The 25,206-nt window shown below is 39.1% G+C and overlaps 1 protein-coding gene and 1 pseudogene across 1 annotated transcript in view; one reads left to right on the top strand and one right to left on the bottom strand.

Annotated features, from left to right (window-relative positions):
- ZC3H6 (zinc finger CCCH-type containing 6) overlaps window positions 1–12,134 on the bottom strand; it is a 60,487-nt gene extending 48,353 nt beyond the window's left edge. Inside the window, exon 1 of the mRNA XM_063789421.1 lies at window positions 11,293–12,134. Coding sequence (XP_063645491.1) covers window positions 11,293–11,324 — 32 coding nt within the window. The 5' untranslated portion in view covers window positions 11,325–12,134. The remainder of the gene's footprint in view (window positions 1–11,292) is intronic.
- A 3,799-nt stretch (window positions 12,135–15,933) lies between these two features.
- On the top strand, window positions 15,934–16,030 carry LOC112208292 (small nucleolar RNA U13; annotated as a pseudogene).
- The last annotated feature ends 9,176 nt before the right edge of the window (window positions 16,031–25,206 follow it).

Here is a 25,206-nt window from a genome sequence, read left to right on the forward strand (position 1 = left end):
AAATTCCCTGAGAATATGAGTATCAGAAAATAATCTTCTAGGTGTCATGACATCAAAAGTTTAAAAAGTTGATACTTTCCACAATATTTTCATATAGCAGTTCTCTAGAAATGCTTACTGGATGAATCTACAATGAACCAGAGTGAAACTGCCTGTTACCTAGTAATATCCCAATGGGCATTTGGTCTGTAAATACCTAATATCCCAATCCAGTATCTGCTACTAGATTAACTGTAATTGTAAGGTACTGCAAGTGGGGGGCATAGGGGAGTAGATTTTTTAAAAGAAATGTTCCAAATTATACTTTGGCCTAAGTATTCAGCCAAAGTATGCTTCTCCAATTCTGCCTTGGCCCATCTCAAGTCATTTTTGGTATCCCTGAATGTCACATGGTCAGAGATTGCATGATCATTCAGTTACCATCATATCTAAACAGTATAACAAAAATCTGGCCAGGCACAGTGTCATGCCTATGAGCCCAGCACTTTGGAAGGCCAAAGCGGGCAGATCACTTGAGCCCAGGAGGCTCAAGACTAGCCTGGGCAACATGGCAAAACCCCGTCTCTACCAAAAATGCAAAATTTAGCTGGGCGTGGTGGTGTGCGCCCATAGTCCCAGCTACTTGGGAGGCTGAGGCAGGACAATCGCCCGAACTCGGGAGGCGGAGGTTGCAGTGCGCCGAGATTGCGCCACTGCACTCCAGTCTGGAAGACAGAGCCAACCTTGTTTCCAAAAAAAAGTGAGTTGTGCGCTGGGTCGCCAAGATGTCGTTCCCAAAGTATACTCCTTCGCCCCTGGCCACTATGCCCTCAACCCAGCCGAATAGGACATATTTTTGGAAACCCAGCGGGCGCAAGCCAAGTGGTTGACCATTAAGAGCCTGGCTGAAACCTGCTTACCCTAACTGCCGAGGGCTCATGGAAAACCCTGCCTTGATTCCCTGGACCTATGCAAGATCAGCAAGTGTCTTTCCTAATTTCAGACCCATTCCTAAAAACTCACTCTTGGGAGCTCTGTGTGGAATTGGGCCCCTCTTCCTCTGGTATTATGTTTTTAAAACTGACAGGGATAGGAAAGAAAAACTTATCTGGGAAGGAAAATTGGGTCCAACATTTAACCTGTCATATTAAGTCTGGCAATGATGACTATGTATTCTTGCTTAAATAAATCATCTATTAATCATTAAACAAACAACAACAACAACAGAAAGTGAGAATTTTTTTTTTTTTTTTGAGACGGAGACTCGCTCTGTCGCCCAGGCTGGAGTGCAGTGGGGCAATCTCTGCTCACTGCAGCCTCCGCCTCCTGGATTCAAGCAGTTCTCCTGCCTCAGCCTCCCAAGTAGCTGGGATTACAGGCGCATGCCACCACACCCAGCTAATTTTTGTATTTTTAGTAGAGATGGGGTTTCACCATGTTAGCCAGGCTGGTCTTGAACTCCTGACCTCAGGTGATCCACCCTCAACCTTCCACAGTGCTGAGATTACAGGCGTGAGCCACCACACCCGGCCCGAGAATATTTTTTCAAGTATGTCATTTAGGTGCAGTGGCTCACACCTGTAATTCCAGCACTTTGGAAGACTGAGGCCAGCAGATCCCTTGAGGTTGGGAGTTGGAGACCAGCCTGGCCAACATGGTGAAACCCCGTCTCTACCAAAAAATACAAAAATTAGCCGGGCGTGGCGTTGTGGGCCTGTAGTCCCAGCTACTCAGGAGGCTAAGGCAGGGGAATAATTTGAACCCGGGAGGCAGAGGTTACAGTGAGCCAAGATCTCACCACTGCACTCCAGCCTGGGTGACAGAGTTAGATGCCATCTCAAAAAAAAAAAAAAATTTACTCAGTATCTGAATATTCATTTTCCAATTTGAGGTGTTTTACATAAAACTTGGAATGAAAATCTTTTTGTGTCACTTTGTATGTTAAAATTTTCTCAATTAGATGAAGTATAAATGTACATTAATGCAAGAAGAAAATGTCACAATGATTATGAATGCTATTTATGCACGAAAGAAAGTAACAATTTTCAAATAGGCAAATAATAGTGTAATAATATTGAGAGAGTTAGCTAATGAATTTAAGAAGAATATTAAATCCTTTTTCAGATGACAATTATAAAAACTTTAACAAAAATACAAAGCAGAATAGAAATTTTATATCATAATTTCAATTGCATTCAGTTGTCATACCAGTATTAATTATACTAAACAAAATCATTTCTAAAGACTATATTTAATTTTTAGTTATTTTATACCATGAATTTTTTTTCTTCCTTTTTTTTCTGAGACTCAAAATCCATGAATCTTCCATGAGAAAATCTTATTCGGGAATTCTTCACATTTTTTTGTAGATAAATTAAAAGCAGAATGTTAACTCTACCACTTCAGAATTTTATAAGGAGGAAAACCTCCAAAAGTTCTGTACAACATAATCATATTTGCTCCAGATATTATGTATGTGTATACATATTTGTATACACACACATATAAACACAGACACATATAAAGACGTTAGAGGAAGAAAGTTCCTCCACCTATTTTGTATTCCACTAACTTCAGTGGAAAGTGACCCTCAATTTAGTGTCTGTATGTGCATGACAGCAATCATAGGAACAATCTAGCAACAGGCAGCACTGAGAAAATTATCATTACTGCACTATAATGTCCTACTCTTAAAATAAGATTACTAATATTTCTGAGAATAAATTATAATAACTTCAGGGATAACATTTCATATCTTCACATATGCCAGAAGTTTACTCTATGATGATGATACCGACTTCTGCTCCAGCTTTAACAAATATTGGTTTTCACACTTGGCCATTTGGCATTCAAAAAAGGGATATTTTGTGCACTAAATGTACAGCTAAAATATGTAGGTAATTCCTATGTCAATTCATTATTTCATTCCATTTTCATGTGCTTATATAAAATATAATTTTAAAAGAGGATCTTATATAGTCCAAGGATGTAGAAAATAACTCACAGCCTCCCTTATGGGTCTAACAGGAGATATCATAAAAAACTCAACCCCACACAGAAGCACCAGTGATCTAATAACATTTTATTGTTAACTGCCAATAATCAAGAAAAATCCATGCAAGAAAGGTGTTAGTTCTTCTGATCTCTATGCATTTTCAATGAATTCCCTTCACAGGCTGAAACTTGTACACAATAGAATTGCTTTCCATAGCTAAAAACTTACAGATCTAAGTTAGCTAGACTTGACTTCATAGTCTCTTAAAATATAAAGATTATTAACATCCTTATACATTAAAATTTTAATATTTTAAGATTTAGAAAAAGGTATATTTTAAGATTTAGACAAGTGTCACATAAGATGAATTTTTAATTAACTAAGATGAAATTGTCTGTGATTCAGTAATATCCAAAATAAAAACATTTATAAATGCCCAAAATCCCAATCCAGCAACTGATACCAGAGTAACTATCCTTATGAAGCAAGGGAAAGATGGCTGAAACTGAATGCCATAGATAGGCTGTGGTTCTCACTCAGCTGCTTAGTCATCTTAGACAAGTTATTTGCCCTTCCAAGTCTGTTTCCTAAACTATAAAATGAATATATTATTATCTTCTCTGTCTATATGTCTACCTACCAAATGAAGTTATGGAAATGACAAACTCTGATATATGTAAAATACTGAGTATCATGAGGGTTCCAAATCTAGGATCTTTATTTTCATACCAACTTTATAAACAGACTGTGATTGACTTTTACGTAGTTTTATGTTTACTTTTAATGTTTACTCTCTTTAGAAACTACTTGGAACTTGATTATTTATTTATTTGCCATTCAAGAATGCGGGTATGATTTATGAAAGTGTATTAACAGTTATCTGAAGTATTAATGTTAAGCTAGAACTCAAATTACAAATAAAGAAAAACAAAACAAATATAAAATCATTTATAATAGAGAAAGCTTGCTTTTTGCCAAGAGTAATAATAATCTGCTGAAATCATTATTGTTAGTCACTTAATGCCTACTGTCTTGGTTGGTACACATCAGCAGCAGTCAAATACCACCTCCCAGAACCCAACCACCCAAAAAAAGATACTGGGAATAAGAATGTCCTCAGAAAGCTCAACTGTAAAACTAAAACATAAACCAGAACATAGATTAGGAAGTCAAGCCCAGAGGATCAAGCAAAAGATAGGACTACATTTAAGATACTAACATGCAATGAAAAGAAATATATCTACCAGAAATATGGAGGTGAGTAGTTTGGTCAGCAATGGAAGCAGTGAAAAAGGAAAGGTACAAAACACTATCATATAAGCATCACCCAGGAGAAAGGATATCCTAGAAGGCAGATCGATGTAAGTAACTGCTTGACAAGTATATCATGGAGCTGAGATTATCACTTTATCAGCGCCGATGCCATTTAAAACTTCTAGTCATTTATAATCAACTCCCTTGTTGTTATCTCAAGATCTTGTTCAGTAGGCAACGATTGAAATTTGGTTTTCCATTCAGCATTCTACATTGAAAGAATACATTTCTTGATGTAAATTTCTAGTTCTTATTTTACTTGAATAAACTGGCGTTCTCTTGTGATGGGAATGCATATGCTTAGATAAGAGTGTGGGCTCTGGAGTCAGGTTACTTTGAGTTCCCACTGACTTACTTTGTGATCTTGGGAAATTTACCAATCTGTTGTCTGTTTCCTCATCTGTAGAAAGGGTGCCTAATAATAGGACCTATTTCCCAGGGTTGTTGTGAGGATTAAACAATTCATATAAAGCACTTAAAACAGTACCTGTCACATAGCAAGTGCTAAACAAATGCTAGCCTGGTTATTATTTTTGAACATGAATTAACATTCCTGTGTCTGATCGCTCTGACACTGATCAGTTTCTAAATCTAAAAAAACTAAAGCAGGGCCACTGTGTTTCACAACTCCGGGGGCATCAATGCACAAGAGAAGAGAGTTCTCCGGCCGCTCTGAACTGATGGCATGACCTGGTGAATTCAAGGTCACCCACCTGTGAGGTTCTTTTTGGTAGCCAATCTGTCCAGGTGAAAACTTAAGAGTCATAAACCTAAAATGACCCTAGTGAGGCAGATCTCCTAAATAAGTGAGGCACACCTTGAGTGGTGAGTTTGCCAAGAAACTATGAATGATAAGACTGTGGAGTGTAGAGCACAAGTCAAGCCTTAAATGCTTTCAAATACAGATATTTTAAGATATTCTGTCAGGCAAAAACAACAGTATAGGCAGATTTTAGGCCTGAAGCCCACCAGTTTGCAAACCCTGCAGCACCCTTTCGTTCAAACCTTAAAATATTTTAACTTAGGATAATGTACATCCTGTGACCTGTTTTTAACCTTTATTTTTCTTTACTGCTCTGTGACTATCCCTTCTTTTCTCCTCCCTTGGTTTCCAAAAACTTCTGTGCTCTTCTCCATACCTCTTGACACACATACCTTGAGTGGTATCATTCAACTAACATTTCAATCAGCTAAAAATTCCAGATATTTATATCCAAGTCTATCAATGCTAAGAAATACCTCATGAATGGTGTCTACTTTCTCATTGCCAATGCCTTTGGTCAAGTCCTCATCTGATTTCTAGACGTTTACAATAGCTTTGGTTCATTCTATTCTCTCATTGTCCACATCCAGCCACCAGTAAATCCTACTGGTTCTAACACCAATCAAACCATATCCACAATCCAACCATTTTCACCTAAACCATCATCATCTGTTACCTAAATTACCACAGCAGTTCCTTTTACTATTCATTTACCTCATTTACCATACTACTCACTTACCATATACCATAGAGGATCCTGTCCCTCCTCTGTTTAATCCCCCATTAGCTCCCCGGTCACTCAAGAGTGAAATCCAAGGTCCACACAATGGCTTACAAGGCCCTATACAATTGCCTATTACCCCTCTAATTTATTCTCTTATTATCCTCTGGCCACATCCCTTGTGTTTTCCTCAATCATACCAGGCTCATTCCTGGTCCAGGCTTTCTCTATCTCCCACTCCCTTTATATGGATGCTCTTTCCTCAAATGTCTTGGGTCTGGATTGTTGTCTTGTATCAGGGCTCTTTGCTCAAATGTTACTCTTTCATAAGTGCTTCCCTAAACACCCTCCCCACATCCACTTGACTCCCCATCTCCCTTTCTGCTTTATCACCATTGAACACATCTGTTTTTCATGTTTATTTTCTGTCTCTCCCAAGAAAATATGTTTCATTACAGCAAGTTTTTTTCTTTATTGCTGTATTCCTGATCCTAGAACAATATGTATTAAGCTTCATGTTTAATGAAAATGACTGAAAAGCTTCCTAACTTGTCTTCCTTCTACTGATCTCCCCCCTTCTGTAGTCCATTTCCTCCTATCCCCCAGGTAGTATACCAAAAAATGCATCTGATCATTCTCCTGCTTAAAAGACTTTGATGGGATCCCCACATCCTTCAGGGTCTGGCCCCAAATTTAATCCGTTTCCCCATTCCCCAAAATAGTTGTACACTCTCCACATACTAACACTTTTATCATCCCTGAACCTACTTGTGCCATTTATCCATGCTTTTCGTGTATCTCTGTATTTACTTGGCCAAAGTTTTATTCATCCTCCAGGTCTAGTTATGCCATGATGTCTCCCAGAAGCCTTCATCTGTGTACCCCCACAGCACTCAGTTCAGGCCTCCATTATAGTACTTGTGCTATACTATGTATTTACCAATCTGTTTCTGCAACTAGATTATAAGATCCCAGAGAGCAAGTTCATGATGTTGTGTCCAGAGTTCTTTTGCCAGTGCTTAACACTATACTTAGCAGAGACGAAACACTGTAAGTCTGAGGAATGAAAATGTAATGAATGAAATTTTATAATGAATGAAATAATTTGTTTATGAGAGGTTGGGGGAAAAAAAGAGTCTTCCTGACAGTCAGAGTGCTTTACAACATCAAACCTGAGACCTGATATGAGGTTTTACATTTGCTAAAGAAAAATTTCCTTTAGTAATTTCAACAATAGTTAAATTAGTGGATTCAGGAATCAGAAGTAAGTTAATGGCTAGTCAGGAAAGGTATTTACTCCATGGAACATACTAATTTACAAACCAGATATTGTGTGGAGCAAAAAGTGTACTCTAATCTGAGAAAAGGCATCTGCAATTTTTTAAATTAAAATTGATTTAAGTGGGAAGGAAAATTGAAAATGATCTAGTGCAACTACTTCATTTCACAAATGAAAAAAATCATGAAAAGGGGAAGAGCATTAACCCAAGTTAGAAGATCAGGATCAGTACCAAGGTTTTATTCAAAATGAAGGGCTCTCTCTCAAATGTAGCACATTACAATTCCAAACTACTCAAGGATTAAAGCCCAGAACTTATTCCATTACTTTGCTCTGCAAACTTAATGAAGAGTGAAGATAATATTGCAAGTAGGAAAATAATACTGCAAGACTGAAAATAATAATACCTGGGTTCTTATCTAGGTTGTATTTATGAGATCTCAGACAATCACTGAACCTTGTAATGCTACCTTAATTAACTACCACATGGGATTAATGTGAGAATCAAATGAAAGCCCTGTTGCAAATGAAAAGTATAATCATCTTTTCCATCCTCATCCTTTCAGGTTCTCCAGTGCAGTCTCTTAGCAAGTTTTCAATCTATATGGGGGGCCATAAACCACTTGCAATTCTGACTAGTTGGAGTTTTGTTGTTCTTGTAGTACAGGACAGAAAGCTGCGAGGGAAGGGTGGGGAGGTTGTTTATGTATTATAAACCTCCTCCCAAAGGGGAGTATTATCCATATCACCTATCAATTAAAGACTCTTTGAGACTCACAAGCTCTTAAAAGGTTCATGCTAAAAAATTATCTTTTTCCCCAGTACAAGCCCTACAAAACCTTTTACCATTAGTATATTTCAGAAAATTCTGTAACAATTACTTGGGTTATATTTATCTTTTCCTACTCTACTACAGATGTGTCCAAAGCAGGGACTCATAGTATTTCGTCTTCAGGAGTTGTGAATTGTTTTAACTGGGTCAACATCCAGTTGAAATATGAAACTGAGCGGCTGGAGTCGTGCCTGAGAGAACTGAATGAAAAAGAACTGAACGACGAGAGACCAGAATTATACCTCCCTCTGATTTCCCCCAACTCTTTCCCCTCTATGTCTATTATATATTTCTAAAGGCCTTTAGAAACTAGGCTCTGGGCTGATGCAAAAGTCCTCTACTACATTCTACATAGCCACAAGTAGAATTACAAGTATTTTTATATTAATAGCATCTTATAAAATACAATGTTTGAACTCCAGGTGTGAAAATATTTAAAGGAAAGTACACTAAATGGATTTTTTTAAATTATTCATTTGGCAAACAATCTTGTGCAAAATGTTCACTATATAACATGTACAAGGCCAGGCATGGTGGCTCACGCCTGTAATCCCAACACTCAGGGAGGCTGAAATGGGAGGATGGCTGGAGCCCAGGAGTTCAAGACCAGCCTAGGCATATAGCGAGACTATTTCTTTAAACGAGAAAAAAATTATGCATTCTGTGAATTCCATTTACATTTAGAATCTCATTCTCATAAACAGTAATATTTTAATTTGTATAAAATCAAAGCAATTGTAAATATAAATCATAGGCTTCATTTTTTTTCCTGCATACACAATATGCCTTAATTTTTGAAAATGTTATAAAAAGAATATCCTTGGCTGGGCACAGTGGCTCACGCCTGTAATCCCAAAACTTTGGGAGGCCAAGGCTGGTGGATCACTTGAGGTCAGGAGTTCAAGACCAGCCTGTCCAACATGATGAAACGTGGTCTCTACTAAAAATACAAAAAATTAGCCAGGTGTGGTGGCGGGTGCCTGTAATCCCAGCTACTCAGGAGGCTGAGGCAGGAGAATGGTGTGAAGGCGGGAGGTGGAGCTTGCAGTGAGCTGAGACAGCGCCACTGCACTCCAGCCTGGGCGACAGAGCGAGACTCCGTCTCAAAAAAATAAAATAAATAAATAAAATCCTTGAGACAAAGCCTAGCTCCATATACCAAGTTTCATATATTTTTCTCCACTTAATTCACAGAAACTTTTATAACAGCATAAAATAGCTATTATATGGAAAGATACAGTATTTTGGAAGCCTGCAGATTAGTCCATTTTTTCCCCAAATTTCTTACGAATTTCCCAGGGAGCCTATGAAAAATACCCTAGAGATTCTGATTCAGGTGCTCTGGGCAGAACAAAAATTTATTCCCCAAAGTGATTCTGATGATTAACTATCATTGGGAAACACTGATCGAGTATAGCGGTTCTCAATTTGGCACATATTAGAATTTCCTGGGGAGCTTTTAGAACTCTTAAAACCCAGGCTGAGGTCCAGACCAACAGAAATAGCGCCAATACTTTAAAGAAAAAAAGTTCCCCAGGGAAGGTTTAGAACCATTGATCTGATCTTGTAGAATGTCTCCTGACTTCTAGTTCACTTTGTTTTTGATGTACTTGTTTTGTTTTTCATGTGGGTTGACAAAAAAAGCATGAAAAAAATAAACCATCTCCTTCATCTCAGCACAATGATGCCACTTAACAATTGGCTAAGTTAAAGTGGAGCTAACCTTTTTGTTTCAGAAATCACTAGAAAATACTTTTAGTCCGAATTTTAAATAAAATAGACTAATCTTAATCTTTAGCTCCTACTACCAACCTATTAACATATCTTACAAATAATTCTTTAAAGTTTTCTAACCTCTAAACCAGTATTTTAAAATTTCAAATTCTTTAAAAGGTCTGTCATCACAGTTCCTTACCAGCAAAATTATTCTGATACTTGAATTTGATGGCATTGTTTTTTCATGATGTACAATACATAACTTCCATATAGAAGTTACTTTGTGCACTAAGAGAGGGGAACAGATATTCTTCCATATTAAAAAAAAAAAAGGATTTTAGGCTCCATTAGCAAAACCCCATCATTGGTTTGTCCATACCTCAAGAGCAAGGTATTAGTCAACCCATTCTAAGAATTTCCCTTTTAATACAAAAGATAACGTTAAAAAAAACATTAAAAATGTGCCAAGTGCAAGCTTATCATTTTTAAAAGTGCATTTTACTTTCCAAAAATTATTACACTTTGATTGACGTGCCCTCTGGGAATCTACTTTTATTATTACAATACTGAAGTTGTTGAAATACCATTTTTATCCCTCTCAAGATTGCTAGGTATTTAGATATTTCAAATTTCAGCAGTGTTTGTGATTTTTGCTTCTGGGTTTTAAAAAACGTGTTTAGGATGCTTTACCAAGCCGATCACATTACTACAGATAAGACTTCAGCAATGTATATAGTCTATAGTAAAACGTATATTTTTTATTACTTCTATTCACAAAGGAGTAATTGTGAGGTTCTAGATTTTCAAATTAATATTCTAAGTAAGAATCAGATGCAATGGATTTTGTTTCAGTAAGTTTAATGAATGAAAGCCCCCCTTTCGCATTATTAAAGATATATACGAATGAAAATTTGAATTATAACCAAAATTTAAGTATGCTACAGTATACTTTGTAAATGTCCCCAAATTCGAATGGAAACAAGAATGTGCCTCTTAAGGCACAGAGCAAAAAATAAAAAACCAGAATCTCAATATTCAAGTGATACACACCATCTAGAAAATTGGGCTAGCCGGAATAATCCATGGAGTTTTTCCGTTAGGGTAAAACTGCTAAACTAAGTTTCTGCAAAGCCTAAGTATTTTGTGTTAACATATTAAACTTGAAACTTGCCATCTCAAATTCCAAGGGATAAGACTGTATACAACAGATGGCCTTTTGGTGCTGCTTAAAACTTCCCTGAAAACCAAATGTTTATTTTTTAGAGGTGTTCTCGGTTCTCGGGAAGCAGTCAAATATCAAAACACCCATTCCTGAAAATTCCTGGCTGGTCCTATCTGGCCGGGAGCACCGACACCTGGACCGGCAGAAGCAGGACCTCAGCACCGAGCCGGGACGCTGAGAGCCGCCCGGCGCACACGGAGCCCGCCCGGGGGCGGGGGGCTCGCACGTGCCCGGCCGGGGGCGGGGCCGGCGCCGGCGAGCAGCGACCCCGGCTCGGGGAGGCGGGCGCGGCCGGGCCGACCTCCCCCGCGGCCGCGATCCAGCAGTTTACATAAGGGTGCGCGTCATGGAACTGACGGAGCCACACAGAGACGTCTAGGTCATGCAGGAGGCGCCCGGCCCCGGCCCGCTCCCGCCGCCCCAGACCCCTCCTCTCATCCGACAGAAAGACAGACAAGAAGGGTTCCCGACCTGTCGTGCCCTGCATGTTCAGAGTCTGTCATGTTTGGTCAAGAACGGGGCGGGGCTGGAGGGCAGGTCTGCGAGGCCGGCGGCGGCGGGGCGCGGGGAAGACCCCCGCGCCGCCTGCGGGAACCTGCTCCCGGCCGCCGCCGACAGGTGACGAAGTGGTAAAAACTCACGGTTACTAGTGAGCGACACAGACACAGACTTTCCAGTCTATTAACAACCACGCCAGAGAGATGGGGCTCTAACTGCAAACACTGGGCAACGGCCCCGCGCTGCCGGCGCTGCCGCTCTAGTCTCTATTCGCCGCCGGTGGCTGTGGCGTGGGAGCGGGCGGGCGGCGTGCAGCGACGCGGGGATTTGGACAGTGGCCGTAACGGTGATTTCTCCTCACCAACATGGCGGCACCCGAAACAGGCGGCTCGAGAAAATGGCGCCGGCCGCAACACCTTGCCCGGGACTAAAGGGCAAGAGAGATTCCTCCGCGAGCCGCGGCCCTTGCCCAGCCCGCCGGGGCCGAGCGCGTTGACCATTGGAGGAGAGTGCCCGTCAATCACCTGCAGGGGCGGGTCTTCGCCCTTCTGTGTGCAGCGGCGGAGGCGGCAGCCTAGTGGCAGGGCCGGGCGGCGAGAGACGCGGCCGGATGGCTCCTCGAGTGTCTGCAGGAGGGGGAGGCAGCCCACGGGACCTACGAGGGCCACCAGCGCTTCTGCTCCCGGCGCAGTACGGGCCGCGGTTTTTCCTGCGAGACGCCCGCCGCCTGAGGAGTTCCAGACGCACCAAGCAAACGGGCCCCAAAACCGTTAGCCGAGGCGGGCGGGGGTGGGATAACAAAGAATAAGGCAGCTGTAGAGTCCTTAAATTTTTTTGTTAAAACCTTTGTTCTTGTAATAATAGGGAAATGCAGTTTCTCCTTCACAGTTGTAGCAAGTATCTGTTTTTGTAACGTTTAGTGTTCAGAATCATGTTTTAAGGAAAATAGCTTGCCATGCAGTTTTTTCTTGTATTTGCTGTTAAATTTACCCAATTATTACTTAAATAGGAATAGCTATTGAAATAATTGTATAAACGTTACTTTATTTCGTAATAATATTAACATGTAAAATGTATGCGAGTATTTTATAAATACTATTAAGCATGCTTTTTTTTTTTTTTTTTTTTTTCTGAGATGGAGTCTCCTCTGTCGCCCAGGCTGGAGTGCAGTGTCGCGCTCTCGGCTCACTGCAACCTCTGCCTCCTGGGTTCAAGCAATTTTCCTGCCTCAGCCTCCCGAGTAGCTGGAACTACAGGCACGCGCCACCACGCCTGGCTAATTTTTGTATTTTTAGTAGAGATGGGGTTTCCCCATTTTGGCCAGGCTGGTCTCGAACTCCTGACCTCAGGTGATCCGCCCTCCTGGGTCTCCCAAAGTGCTGGGGTTACAGCCGTGAGCCACCGCGCCCGACCATGCATGAGTTTTTTATACTTATGAAGTGACCTTAAAAATTTTTTAAATGACAAGTCAGTGTTTTGGCCTATTTAATATATTAGTCCTGAAGGAAAGTTGCTTGCTTTTTACTAAAATGATAGACTCAATGATTAATCCAAATATCTGACTTAATTTGTCTTAATAATACATTTTACTAATACATAAATGGAATGCATTCAAAAACAATTGCAATGAGTGGATTAAATTAGAAATGTAAAGTTTTTGATATTAACATATACATTGAAAATAAAGGCCGGGCGTAATGGCTCACGCCTGTAATCCCAGCACTTTGGGAGGCTGAGGCGGGCAGATCACTAGAGGTCGGGAGTTCGAGACCCGCCTGACCAACATGGAGAAACCCAGTCTCTACTAAAAATAAAAATTAGCCAGGCGTGGTAGCCCATGCCTGTAATCCTAGCTAATCGGGAAGCTGAGGCAAGAGAATCGCCTGAACCCGGGAGGCGGAAGTTGCGGTGAGCCGAGGTCGAGTCATTGCGCTCCAGCCTGGGCAACAAAAGCGAAACTCCGTCTTAAAAAAAAAAAAAAAAAAAAAGTCGCCCTTTTTTTTTTTAAAGTTGAATACAGCCAGTGACAGGACCTGTGGTCGCACTATTTTTTTTTTTTTCAGTTGAACGCAGCCAGTGACAGGACCTGTACTTATAGCCATACCATAATAAATTTGTAGGGAGCTTTCAAAAGGTACTATGAAGGTACTATGAAGAAACTATGTTAACATTTGGAGTTACATTAAAATCTCAGGACTTCGGTTTTATCGTAACTGTTTTAGTTAATTTAGGCCTTTCTGTAGCTAATTTGGGTAACTGCTTTCTTGAAGTTATCCAAAGGCCCTTGTGGTAAACAGTTGCTGTTCTTTCTTGCACTTCTGTTTTCCCCTGTCCCCTGTATCTGGAGGTCTGAGAATTTCTTTCAAACCTTCGTTAAGGTGTTTGGTTTGTGATGGCGTAGGACAGTGCAGTTCTCTCTGGATGAAAAGCCTCCTTTTCGAACCGTTGGCATGCGCCACTTAAGTTTGATGGTAAAATTTGTCATCAGGCCTTGGTCTTTTTCTCTAGGTCACAGAAAGGGGAGGTGTGTGGGGGTGAGCATTGAGGGCCAGTGCTCCTTTGAGGCTATGGGTTTTTAGAATCTAGAAGTGCTTAGAGATCTGTGACACCTCGTCTTTAATTGCCTCAGTTAAGGAGCAATGTAGGTATCAAAGAGATTACACTAATTAATTTTAAACCTAACAGATTTTACCTAATAATGACATATGGATCATGAGAACTGCAGAACTCTTGTCACGTAATGACCTTGTCCAAACCTCAGCAAAAAGAGACCACCAAACTATAGCGAGGCTTGTAGCAGCATAAGGTCGTGTTCGTAGGATGACCGCAGATCTCTCCCCGGGCCTCTCGGTTAAATGTCTCCCAGAGAAAACTCAACACTGCCCACCTGGCCATAGGCCCTTGACCCCCTTTCTTGGAGCATTTACAAACAAAGAGCTTACAATTGTGAGTCCTTCCTCTGTCCCCTTGACACGTATGTGTTCTTTCCTACAATTCAGGAGTATCTTTTTTAAGGACCTGAAAGCCATTCTTTTGAAATTTAATCATCTGGAAGGTTGCTATCTCCCATTCTTGGTGGGAGGGTAGAATCCTGACTTCAGTGATAATCGCCAGCTAGCTGACGCAGCTGATCTAATCACTTTTATACTGACAGACTTTGAAATGTTTTGCATGTATTCCGGCTCTTTCCCCTCCCTTATTCTCTCTTTAAGCTGCTCAATTATCTCTGCATTGAAATGGAACGCTGCTCTTTCCCCTACTGTTAGTAATTACTGAATAAAATTGGTTTTCACCACTTTAATGTCCAGGTTTTTTTATCTTTGTCAACCTTCCCCACCCCCTATGCACACAAAAATTGTAACGGACATAAAGGTACCAACACTTTATTTTGCTAAATAAATTAAACATATTAAACATCTTACGGTTATTTCATAAAAGACATTTTAACATCAAGAAAGTAGGAAGGATATCATTATTTTTGTTTCGTTGGTTTTTGTTTTTGTTTTTTGTTTTTTTTTTGAGACAGAGTTTCACTTCACCGGCTGGAGTGCAGTGGCACGATCTCGGCTCACTGCAACCTCCGCCTTCTGGGTTCAAGCAATTCTCATGCCTTAGCCTCTCGAGTAGTAGCTAGCATTACAGGCACGCACCATCATGCCCGCTAATTTTCGTATTTTTCATAGAGACGGTGGTTTCTGCCATGTTGGTCAGGCTGGTCTCTATCTCCTGACCTTGAGTGATTCATCCGCCTCGGCCTTCCAAAGTGCTGGGATTACAGGCATGAGCCACCGCGCCTGGCCAAGGATATACTTTAAAAAGCCAATTACTTTACTTTGAATTCCTTTACATTTAGTATTAAGAAAAATTCCTTTTATTGCCCGTGTTTTGTCCCAGATGGTAAGAATAAGCCCTGGTATACCAAGGCTCCCAATATTGAACCACTAGACATTCGGAGACTGGTCAGACTTGGGACAAAAACGGTCTCCTAGGTGATCATCCTAGCTGGAAGATTAGGGGGCCTTTTCCCCATCCTTCCTGGTAGCTTATACAAACCCTAAATGGATATGTGGCCCTAGGCAGGGGGAGGGAGCCCCAGTTACAACTGTTTTCTGTCTACCTACCAGAATAGGGGCTTAGAGTTAGAATTAAATTGGCAGGAATAATTCCCTGTACAGTACACATTGAGTTTACAAATGAATACTTGTGTTAGTCACTGGAAAGTTTTTAACACACACACACACACCCTAAAAATACAAGCATCTGAACAGTAGCCATGTCTTTGAAAAAGTACTTTTATTTTATTTTAAAACAGAGTCTCACTCTCTTACCCAGGTGGAGTGCAGTGGCATGATCTCGGCTCGCTGCAACCTCCACCTCCTGAGCTCAAGTGATTCTCCTGTCTCAGCCTCCCGAGTAGCTGGGCCTACAGGTGTGCACCACCACACCCAGCTAATTTTTGTATTTTGTAGAGACGGGGTTTCACCATGTTGGCCAGGCTGGTCTCTAACTCATGACCTCAGATGATCCGCCCGCTTGGGCCTTCCAAAGTGCTGGGATTACAAGTGTGAACCACAGCACCCGGCCTGAAAAAGTACTTTTAAAATGTTGCCTCCAATTCTTTTGCAGCTCATAAGCATGATGATTAGATTTTCATGTGCACGTGTGAGATGTGCCTCATCAAGCCTTGTTATGACCTCAGTACATCCAGATGTGCTGGAGTGCAGTGGCACAATTATAGTGCTTAGTGATCTGTGACACCTTGTCTTTAATTGCCTCAGATGAGGAGGAGTGTATGTATCACAGATACCACACTAGATAATACAAGAACTAGAACTGCAGCCTTCCATCTCAGCCACCGCCATCACCCGCTGTCCACACCCCCCAACTGCCCCAAGTAGCTGGGACCACTGGTACACTCTATCACATCTGGCTTATTTTTTGTAGAGGCGAGGTCTTACTATGTGCCCAGGCTGGCTAATTTATTTGTATTTTTGTAAAGACAGGGTCTCGCTGTGTTATTTAGGACTCATTTCTCTTAATACAATTTTGTAATTTTTTCCTATGTCTTTATTTTTGTAGAGACAGGGGCTCGCTGTGTTGCCCAGGCTGGTCTTGAACTCCTGGCCTCAAGCAATCCTCCAGCCTCAGCCTTCCAAAGTACTAGCAATACAGGATTGAGCCACCACACACGGCCTTAAGTTTTAATATAGAGTTTAGAAGTAGTCATTTAGAATTTATAATTTGATACAACTTTTAGAGTTATCAAGTTCCATAAAGAAAACTTGAGATTTTTATTAGCATTGCCTTGAATTGATAGACCAATTTTGAAAGAACTGACAATTGCTTAGTTGTGTCTTTCATTTTATGAATATGTAATATCTCTCCATTTATTTAGGACTCATATCTCTTAATACAATGTTGAAATTTTTCCTATATGTCTTTCATTTATATAAATATCTTGCATCTTTTATAGATTTATTCCTAAGCATTTGGTATTTGTATTAGTTTTCTGTTGCTGCATAACAAGTTACAACATACCTAGTGTTTTATTTCTTCCTTTCCAATCCTTAGACCCCAGTTTCTTTTTCTGCCCTATCTAGGATCTCCAGCACTAGGACATTCAATCCTGTGTTAAATAGAAGTGGTTATATTGGATATACTGGTCTTGTTTCCCAATGTTCAAGGAGATAACTATAAAGTTTTCCCATTTAGGATGATATCTGGGGATTTTATAGACAGTCATCCCTCAGCATACATAGGGGATTGTTACCAAGACCCCTGCATATACCAAAATCCACGCATACTCGGCCTTGGCAACTCTATTATATGAAAAGTGGGTCCTTTGTATACGCCGGTTTCTGCACCCCTCCGATACTCCCAAGTTTGGTTGAAAAAAATTCTCATATAAGTGATTCATTGATTTTTTTCCTTAAGAATTCACTTTTTACCATAGGTCATAATTTTTTACTCTTATTTTTATTGTCTCTGTTTCATCAATTTTCACTCAATCATATTATATCTTTATTCCTGCTTTCTTTTTTGGTTATTATTTTATTTTTAACTTCTTCATTCATTAATTTTGATGTATCTTTTCTATTATAAGTATTTATGTCTATAAATTTCTCTTGAAGAACTGCTTTTGCTGAATCCTATAAGTTTTAACATGTGGTATTTTTATTTTCATTCAGTTATTTTATAATTTTTATTATAATTTACTCTTTAACCCATGAGTTACTTAGCAGTGTTTTTAACTTCTAGCTTAACTGCCATGAGGTCATAAATTACGGTCTGTATAACACCTATTCTTTACAATTTTGAGGGTTTGTGTATAAGATTCATTTTTGTAAATGTTCCATTTGTGCTTTAAAAATGTAAATTCTCTCATTGTTAAATGCAGAACTCTATATATGTCCAGTGGGTCAAGATTATTCATTGTAAAGTTCTTATTTTCTATATCCTTGCTGATTTTTCTTCATCTGTTTGATAAAACAATCAAGTAAAGTAATTTAAATCCCTCACAATGATGTATTTCTCCACTTCTTTTATAGTTATATCACATATTCTTCATTTATTACAAGGATATCGTACAAAAGTGTCTAAAGTTGTTTTCCCTTCCTAGTAAGTTATTTAGTAACTTTCTCCATTTCTAGTGATGCTGTTTTTCCTAAAGTCTTTTAAATCTTTTTTTAAATATTCATATAGCTATAAAACCTTTCTCTTAGTTTCTGTCTGATGAGTCTTTTTTTTTTTTTTTCATTGTTTTTCCAGCATTTCACAAGCTCAAGGCTCTGTACTACCCTGATTTTAGCCTGGAGGACACCAATATAAAATGTGGGTCACTGTCTGTCCAAGGCAGTGGTGAGGGAAACAAGGGCACAATTGGAACTGTTTCTTTTCTAATTTATCCTCTCACAACTTTCCCAAGCTGCTTCCTGCCCCAGGCCCAAGACACCAACTGTTATGGTTTGAGTGTGTCCCCCAAAATTCATGTGTTGGGGACTTAATCCTCAATGCAACAGTATTGGGAAGTGGGGCCTAATGGGAGGTGCAGAGGTCATGAGGGGTTTGCCCTCATGAATGGATTCATGCTGCCATAAAAACGGATTGCAGGAGTTGTTTCTCCCTCTTCTGCTGTTCTACCATGTGAAGACATGGTGCTCTTCCCTTTCTTGCCCTTCCATCTTCCACCAGTGGGGACACAACAGGAAGGCCCTCACCAGGCCACATGGCAGTGCCTTGATCTTGGACTTCCCAGCCTCTAGAACTGTGAGGAATACATTTTTGTTGTTTCTAAGTCAACTAGTCTCAGGTATTCTGTTACAGCAGCACAAAACATACTAAGACACCAACCCACAGACGTCAGTTTAAAACAGCACCTAGTCCCACAAACTCCACCATTGCCATGGAATCTCCAGAGGTTTCTCCCAATTTTCTCTGTTACTTGTTACTTTGTTAACATTTTACCATATTTATTACACTATTAGCTATCTATTCTTTCCTTTATCCATCCATCAGTTGATTTTGTCTTTAGACACATTTCAAAGTAAGTTGCAGACTTCACTGGTTTTAGTCTGTTTGGGCCACCATAACAAATTATCATAGACTGGTGGTTTATAAACAACAGAAATTTATTTCTCACAGTTCTTGAGGTCAGAAAGTCCAAGATCAAGGTGCCAGAAGATTTGGCCAGCTTCCTGATTCACAGATGGCTGTCTTCTCATTGTGTCTTCACGTGGTGGAATCGACAAGGGAGCCCTCTGGGTTCTCTTTTATAAGAGCACTAATCTCATTCAAGAGGGCTCCAACCTCATGACCTAATCACCACCCAGAGGCCTCATCTTCAAATACCATCACATTGGGGATTACGTTTCAACATACTGAATTTCAAAATTTCAAATTTTCAACATAAATTTGGGAGGAACACAAACATTCAGTCTATAGCACCTTCTAAACACTTCAGCATACAAATCATTAATTAGAATGTAATATTTTTGCAGTACCATTTTAAGGTAAATTTTACATACAGTGAGGTGCAGAATCTTGAGAAAACAATTTGATGAGTTCTGAAAAATGCAGGAAATACATACACCTGTGTCACCCAAATCCTTATGAAAACATAAAACATGACCATACCCTAGAAATTTCCCTCCGCCCCTGCCCATTCAATCCTCATCTGCATCCAGAGGCAACCATTCCTCTGACTTTTTTCACTGTAAATTAGTTTTGCCTGATTTAAAACATGGTGTGATTTATAAATAGAATAAATGCTGTTTTGTGTAAGGCTTTTTTCACTCAGAAAAATGACTTTCTTCATTTATTTTTTATGTTAAAAATTGCCATTTTTTCAGTTTTTATATCTCTTGCTTTTTCAAAATCTTAGAGGGAAAGCATTCAATCATATGAAGTATGCTAGTAGCCATAGTTTTTGACATGCCCTTATCAGATGGAGGATATCTATCTATTTTTTGGTTTTTGAGGTTTTTTGTTATTTATTATTGATTTCTTTTTTAATTCCACCATAGTTAGAGAACATACTTTATATTATTTCAATTCTATGACATTTATTAAGGTTTGTCTATTAAGGAAATCTTTCTGTTAAGGAAATCTATCTATGCCTAATTTGCTGAATTGATGTTGGATATTGTCAAATAATTTTCTGCATCAGTTGATAAGATCATATAGTTTTTCTTGTTTTGACTCATAACATGTTGGATTGCACTGAATGATTTGCAAATAACAAACCACCTTATATTTCTGATATGAACTCCACTTAGTTGTTGCATATTATTCTTTTTATATTGTTGGATTTGATTTTTAACATTTAGTTAAGGATTTTAAAATCTATGTTCAGGAGGGACATTGGTCTGCAGTTTTCTTTCTTTGTTTTTGACTGTTTTTGGAATTGGATTAATGCATGCCTAATAAAATAATTTGGGAAGTGTTCCTTTTTTTTCTATTTTCTGCATGAGATCGTATAAAACTGGTATTTCTTCCTTAAATGTTTGGTAGAATTCTCCAGAAAAACCATCTGGGGCTTGAGATTTCTTATTTTAGAAGGTTTTAAGCTATGAATTTAATTTCTTCAATAGTTATTGTTCTGTTAGATTGTGTACTTTATCTTAGATAGGTTTACATGGTTTGTGGTTTGTGAGGATTTGGCTTTTAATCTAAGAGGGTTTCATAAAATTGACTTACTTTTTTTTTTTTTTAATTATCGGTGGAGTCTGTACTGAAATATCCTCTTTCATGTCTGATTGGTAATTTGTATCTTTTCTCCTTTTTCTTTTCAGTTTTGCTAGAGATTATCAATTATCTTTTCAAATAATTAGATTTTGGTTTAACTTTATTGTTTTTCTGCTCTTATCTGTCGTTGATTTCTGCCTTTATCTTTAATATATCATTCTTTATGCTTGTTTTTTCTAATTTCTGAAGGTAGAAGTTTATTTATTTGAGATCTTTAAGTATTTAGAGCTCTAAAATTCCTATAAACACTGCTTTGGCCGTATCTCACAATTTTGCTATGTTGCATTTTCACATTCATTCAGCTCAAAATATTTTCTTTCTTTCTTTTTTTTTTTTTTTCTGAGACGGAGTCTTGCTCTTTCACCCAGGCTGGAGTGCAGTGGCGCAATCTCGGCTCACTGCAACCTCTTCCTCTCTGGTTCAAGCAATTCTCCTTCCTCAGCCTCCCGAGTAGCTAGGATTACAGGTGCGTGCCACCACACCCAGCTAATTTTTGGTAAAGACGGGGTTTCACCATACTGGCCAAGCTGGTCTCGAACTCCTGACCTCAAGTGATCCACCCGCCTCAGCCTCCCAAAGTGCTGGGATTGCAGGTGTGAGCCACTGGACCCAGCTTCTGTTCAAGATATTTTCTAATTTACTTCGTGAATCCTCCTTTGACCTATGGAATTTTTAGAGGTATGTTGTTTAATTTCCAAGTATTTGGAGGTTTCGTTGTTGTTGTTGTTATTATTTATTATTGATTTCTTATTCAATTCCATTATGGTTAGCAAATATCTCTCTATTATTTCAGTACTATTACATTTGTTAAAGTTTATTTTATAACCCAGTTTATGGTTTATCTTGGTGAATTTTCCATGTGCTTTGTATATTTGTGCATACCTATTTAGGACTATTATGACTTTATGGTGAATTTGCCTTTTTGTAATTACACAACATCTATATTTATCTCTGCTAATTTTTTACTCTAAGGTCCACTTTGTTTGATGTTAATACAGTCACTTTGGCTTTCTTTGGTTTAGTGTTTCTTAGTATGTATTTTACCAACCTTTACTTTTAACCTATCCATATCATGTTTAAAGTGAGTTTCTTGCCAGGGGTGGTGGCTCACACCTGCAATCCCAGCACTTTGGGAAGCTGAGGTGGGAGGATCACTTGAGCTCAGGAGTTCGAGACCAGCGTGGCTAATATTGTGAAACCTCATCTCTACTAAAAATACCAAAATTAGCCAGGCATGGCGGAGTGCGCCTGTAATCCCAGCTACTCAGGAGGCTGAAGCAGGAGAATCCCTTGAAGTTGAGAGGTGGAGGTTGCAGTGAGCTGCAATTGTGCCACTGCACTCCAGCCTGGGTGACAGGAGCGAAACTCCATCTCAAAAAAATAAATAATAAAATAAAATAAAATAAAATGAGTTTCTTGTGGAGAATACACAGCTGGATCATATTTATCCATTCTGACAATCTCTTTGTTTTATTTGGTAAATTTATCCCACTTGCATCCAATGTACCTATTAATATGTTTGATTTTAAGTCTATCTTTAACATTTTTTCTATTCATTCTCTTGTTGCTCTTCTATTTTTTTCTTTTCTGCTTTAACATTTTGGGATATTCCATATTTGATTTACTTATTGTGTCTTTGAATATTCATTGAGTTTTTAATTTTAGTTTTTATATTTTTCAGTTCTCAAAATTCCATTTGGTTCTTCTTTATGTCTTCTCTTTTTTTACTGAGATGCTCTACTTTTTCCATTTGTTTCAAGGGCATTTAGTGTAGCGTTTTTATAAAAAGCTGTTTCAAAGTCTGTCAGATAATTCCAATATATAAGTCATCACAGCTTTGGCATTTGTTGATTGTCTTTTCCCAGGCAATTTGAGATTTTCCTGGTTCTTTGTATGCCAAATAAGTTTGAATTGTATCCTGGAGATTCTGAATAATAATATGCTATAAAACCTCTGGATCTTAGTTAAATCTTATGCAGAATGTTTATGTTTTTGTTTTTATTGGTAATAGACCCGGTTAGGTTCAGGCCTCGATTTCTAACCCACTGCGATTCCAGTGCCTGTTCAACTGGATGCCTTTGCAATGTTATTTGAATCTTAGATCTGTACTACCAGGGACCAGTCAGGACATGGATGAATTATGTCTATTCAACTCTCAAAAGTCTTTGGCATGCCAATTAGGATCAGATCCATGCATGGGCAACTATATGGTAAGCCCGGGGGTTCAGAAATTTATGATGTCATTTTTCTAGGCCCCTTCTTCATTATGGTCTCCTAGAAATTTTTCAGGTCCCTGGAGCTTTATTTTTTGGTTGTCCAACCAGAAAGCTTGAGCTTCAGTTACCCCCACTTCTGCATACATTTGCAATTGTACCTATGTCTGGGCTTAGTGGCAGGAGGACCACAGAAAAAAGAAAATTAAAAACTTAACGCTATTTCAGTGGTACTTTGAATTGTCATCTTCTTCACCAATCTGCCTGCGTTAATTACTTTCTAGAGTCTTCAAGCAATTCCATGCATCCTATCTAGGTAAACCTATATTCAGGGACTATAATGTGCTTTTACTATGTTACCTAGAACCAGAAATCCCATCATATATAAACTTTAACTACCAAATACCTTAGTAATATTGTTCTATTCACTAAATATTTACTTAGAATGATCAGTTTCTTCATTGTCCATTTTTTTCTTATAACTCAAACCTGCACCTGAGATTTGCTGCTATCAAATTCATTCTTTCTAATTTCTAAATTTATTCAGAATCTCCTAAATAATTTGCTCATAGTGACCTCTCTGTTTTTGTTTTCCTAAATATATCTTATAGCTCACCTCCATTTTTGAATAATATTGTTTCAAGGTATAGAATCCTAGTTCAGAAGTTTTATTTTCTTTCAATTTCTTGAAGATATAATTTTATTGTCTTCTGGATTCCCTTGTTGCAGCTGTGAAGACAGCTGGCAGTCTAATTGTCATTATTCTGAAGGTAAACTTTTAAAACTTTTCTGTGGCTATTTTACATATTTTCTCTGCTTTTCTGTAGTTTCAGTATGGTGTGTCTTAGTATGGATTTCTTTTAGTTATCCTGCCTAGTATTTGTTTAATGTCTTGATCTGTAAATTGCTGAGTCTCAACAATCTGGAAAAGTCTGTCTTTTCTTTTCTTTCCTTTTCTTTTCTTTTTTCTTTTCTATTTTTTTTGAGACAGAGTCTCACTCTGTCACCCAGGCTGGAGTGCAGTGGCACAATCTTGGCTCACTGCAACCTCCGCCTCCTGGGTTCAAGTGATTCTCCTGCCTCAGCCTCCCAAGTAGCTGGGATTACAGGTGTGGGCCACCATGCCTGGCTATTGCGTATTTTTAGCAGAGACAGGGTTTCACCATGTTGGCCAGGCTGGTCTTGAACTCCTGACCTCAAGAGACCCACCTGCCTTGGCCTCCCAAAGTGCTGGGAATATAGACATGAACCACCACACCTGGCCAGCCTTTTCTTTTCAAATATGTCCTCCTCCTCTTTCTTTTTTTCTTCTCTTCTTATTATTAGTTATATGTTAGACATTTAAATCTATTATTTATGTTTTTATAATAATCTCTTTTGCAACTTCCCTTTTTTGGGTGGCAGTCTCTCTATGATGTACTCTGGATAATTTCTTCTGACTTATCTTCCAGTTCACTAATTTTCTTTTAAACCCTGTCTACTCTATTAAAGCCATCTTATTACTCAAAGTCTAATTGGATAATCAGAATCACTAGAAGATAAATAAATAGATAGATGACAGATGATAGCTAGCTAGATTTACAGGGATTTGACCTTATGCAATTGTGGGAGCTGTTTAAAACAGTCTGTAAAGCTCTTGTCTGATATTGGAGCTTCAGAGCTGCAAGGTGGGGCCAGGCACAGCAGCTTATGCCTATAATCCCAGTACTTTGGGAGGGTGAAGTAGGAGGATTGCTGAGGCCAGGAGTTTGAAACCAGTCTGGGCAACACAGTGAGACCCCATGGGAGTGCAGTGAGCTATAATTGTGCCACTGATGAAGCAAGACCTTGTCTAAAAGACTTTTAAGACCTGCAAGGCACATATTCAGGAAGGGAAGTTGGATGTAAAGTGGGGGAGAATGAAGACAATCTAGAATCCCTGAGCATAAACCCAGAACCTGTATTAATCTGCTCTACTTTAATGACGTAGGTGTTGTGCAGGAGACTCTTGAGCCCTTTATTGTGGAACTAAAGACATGCTTGGCTCAGAATTTAGAACATCTGAAGGAGGATCTGGGGTGAGTTATATCAGGTCTTGTTGTTGTCCCATATCAACAAGGTAAACCAGTAAACAACAATGTGCATGAGTTGCAATAGCATCTTCTGCCCCTTCACTGACCTCCTGAATGTAAAAAGCAATATGGCTGTTGTTTTACTTCCACCTCCCAAATTTTATGCAAAATCTATCTTGTGGTCCACCCTAACTAGAAATATGCAGGATAAGAATCCTGGAAAACATGGGTTAGCCTACCTAAGATGACATGTTACAAAATCACCAAGTATACACTAAGATGACATATTACAAAATCATCGAGTATACACTTATTTTTTTTTTGAGACAGAGTCTTGCTCTGTCACCAGGCTGGAGTGCAGTAGTGCGATATCGGCTCAC

The sequence above is a fragment of the Pan troglodytes genome, chromosome 12 (assembly GCF_028858775.2).
Source record: "Pan troglodytes isolate AG18354 chromosome 12, NHGRI_mPanTro3-v2.0_pri, whole genome shotgun sequence".
NCBI lineage: Eukaryota > Metazoa > Chordata > Mammalia > Primates > Hominidae > Pan > Pan troglodytes.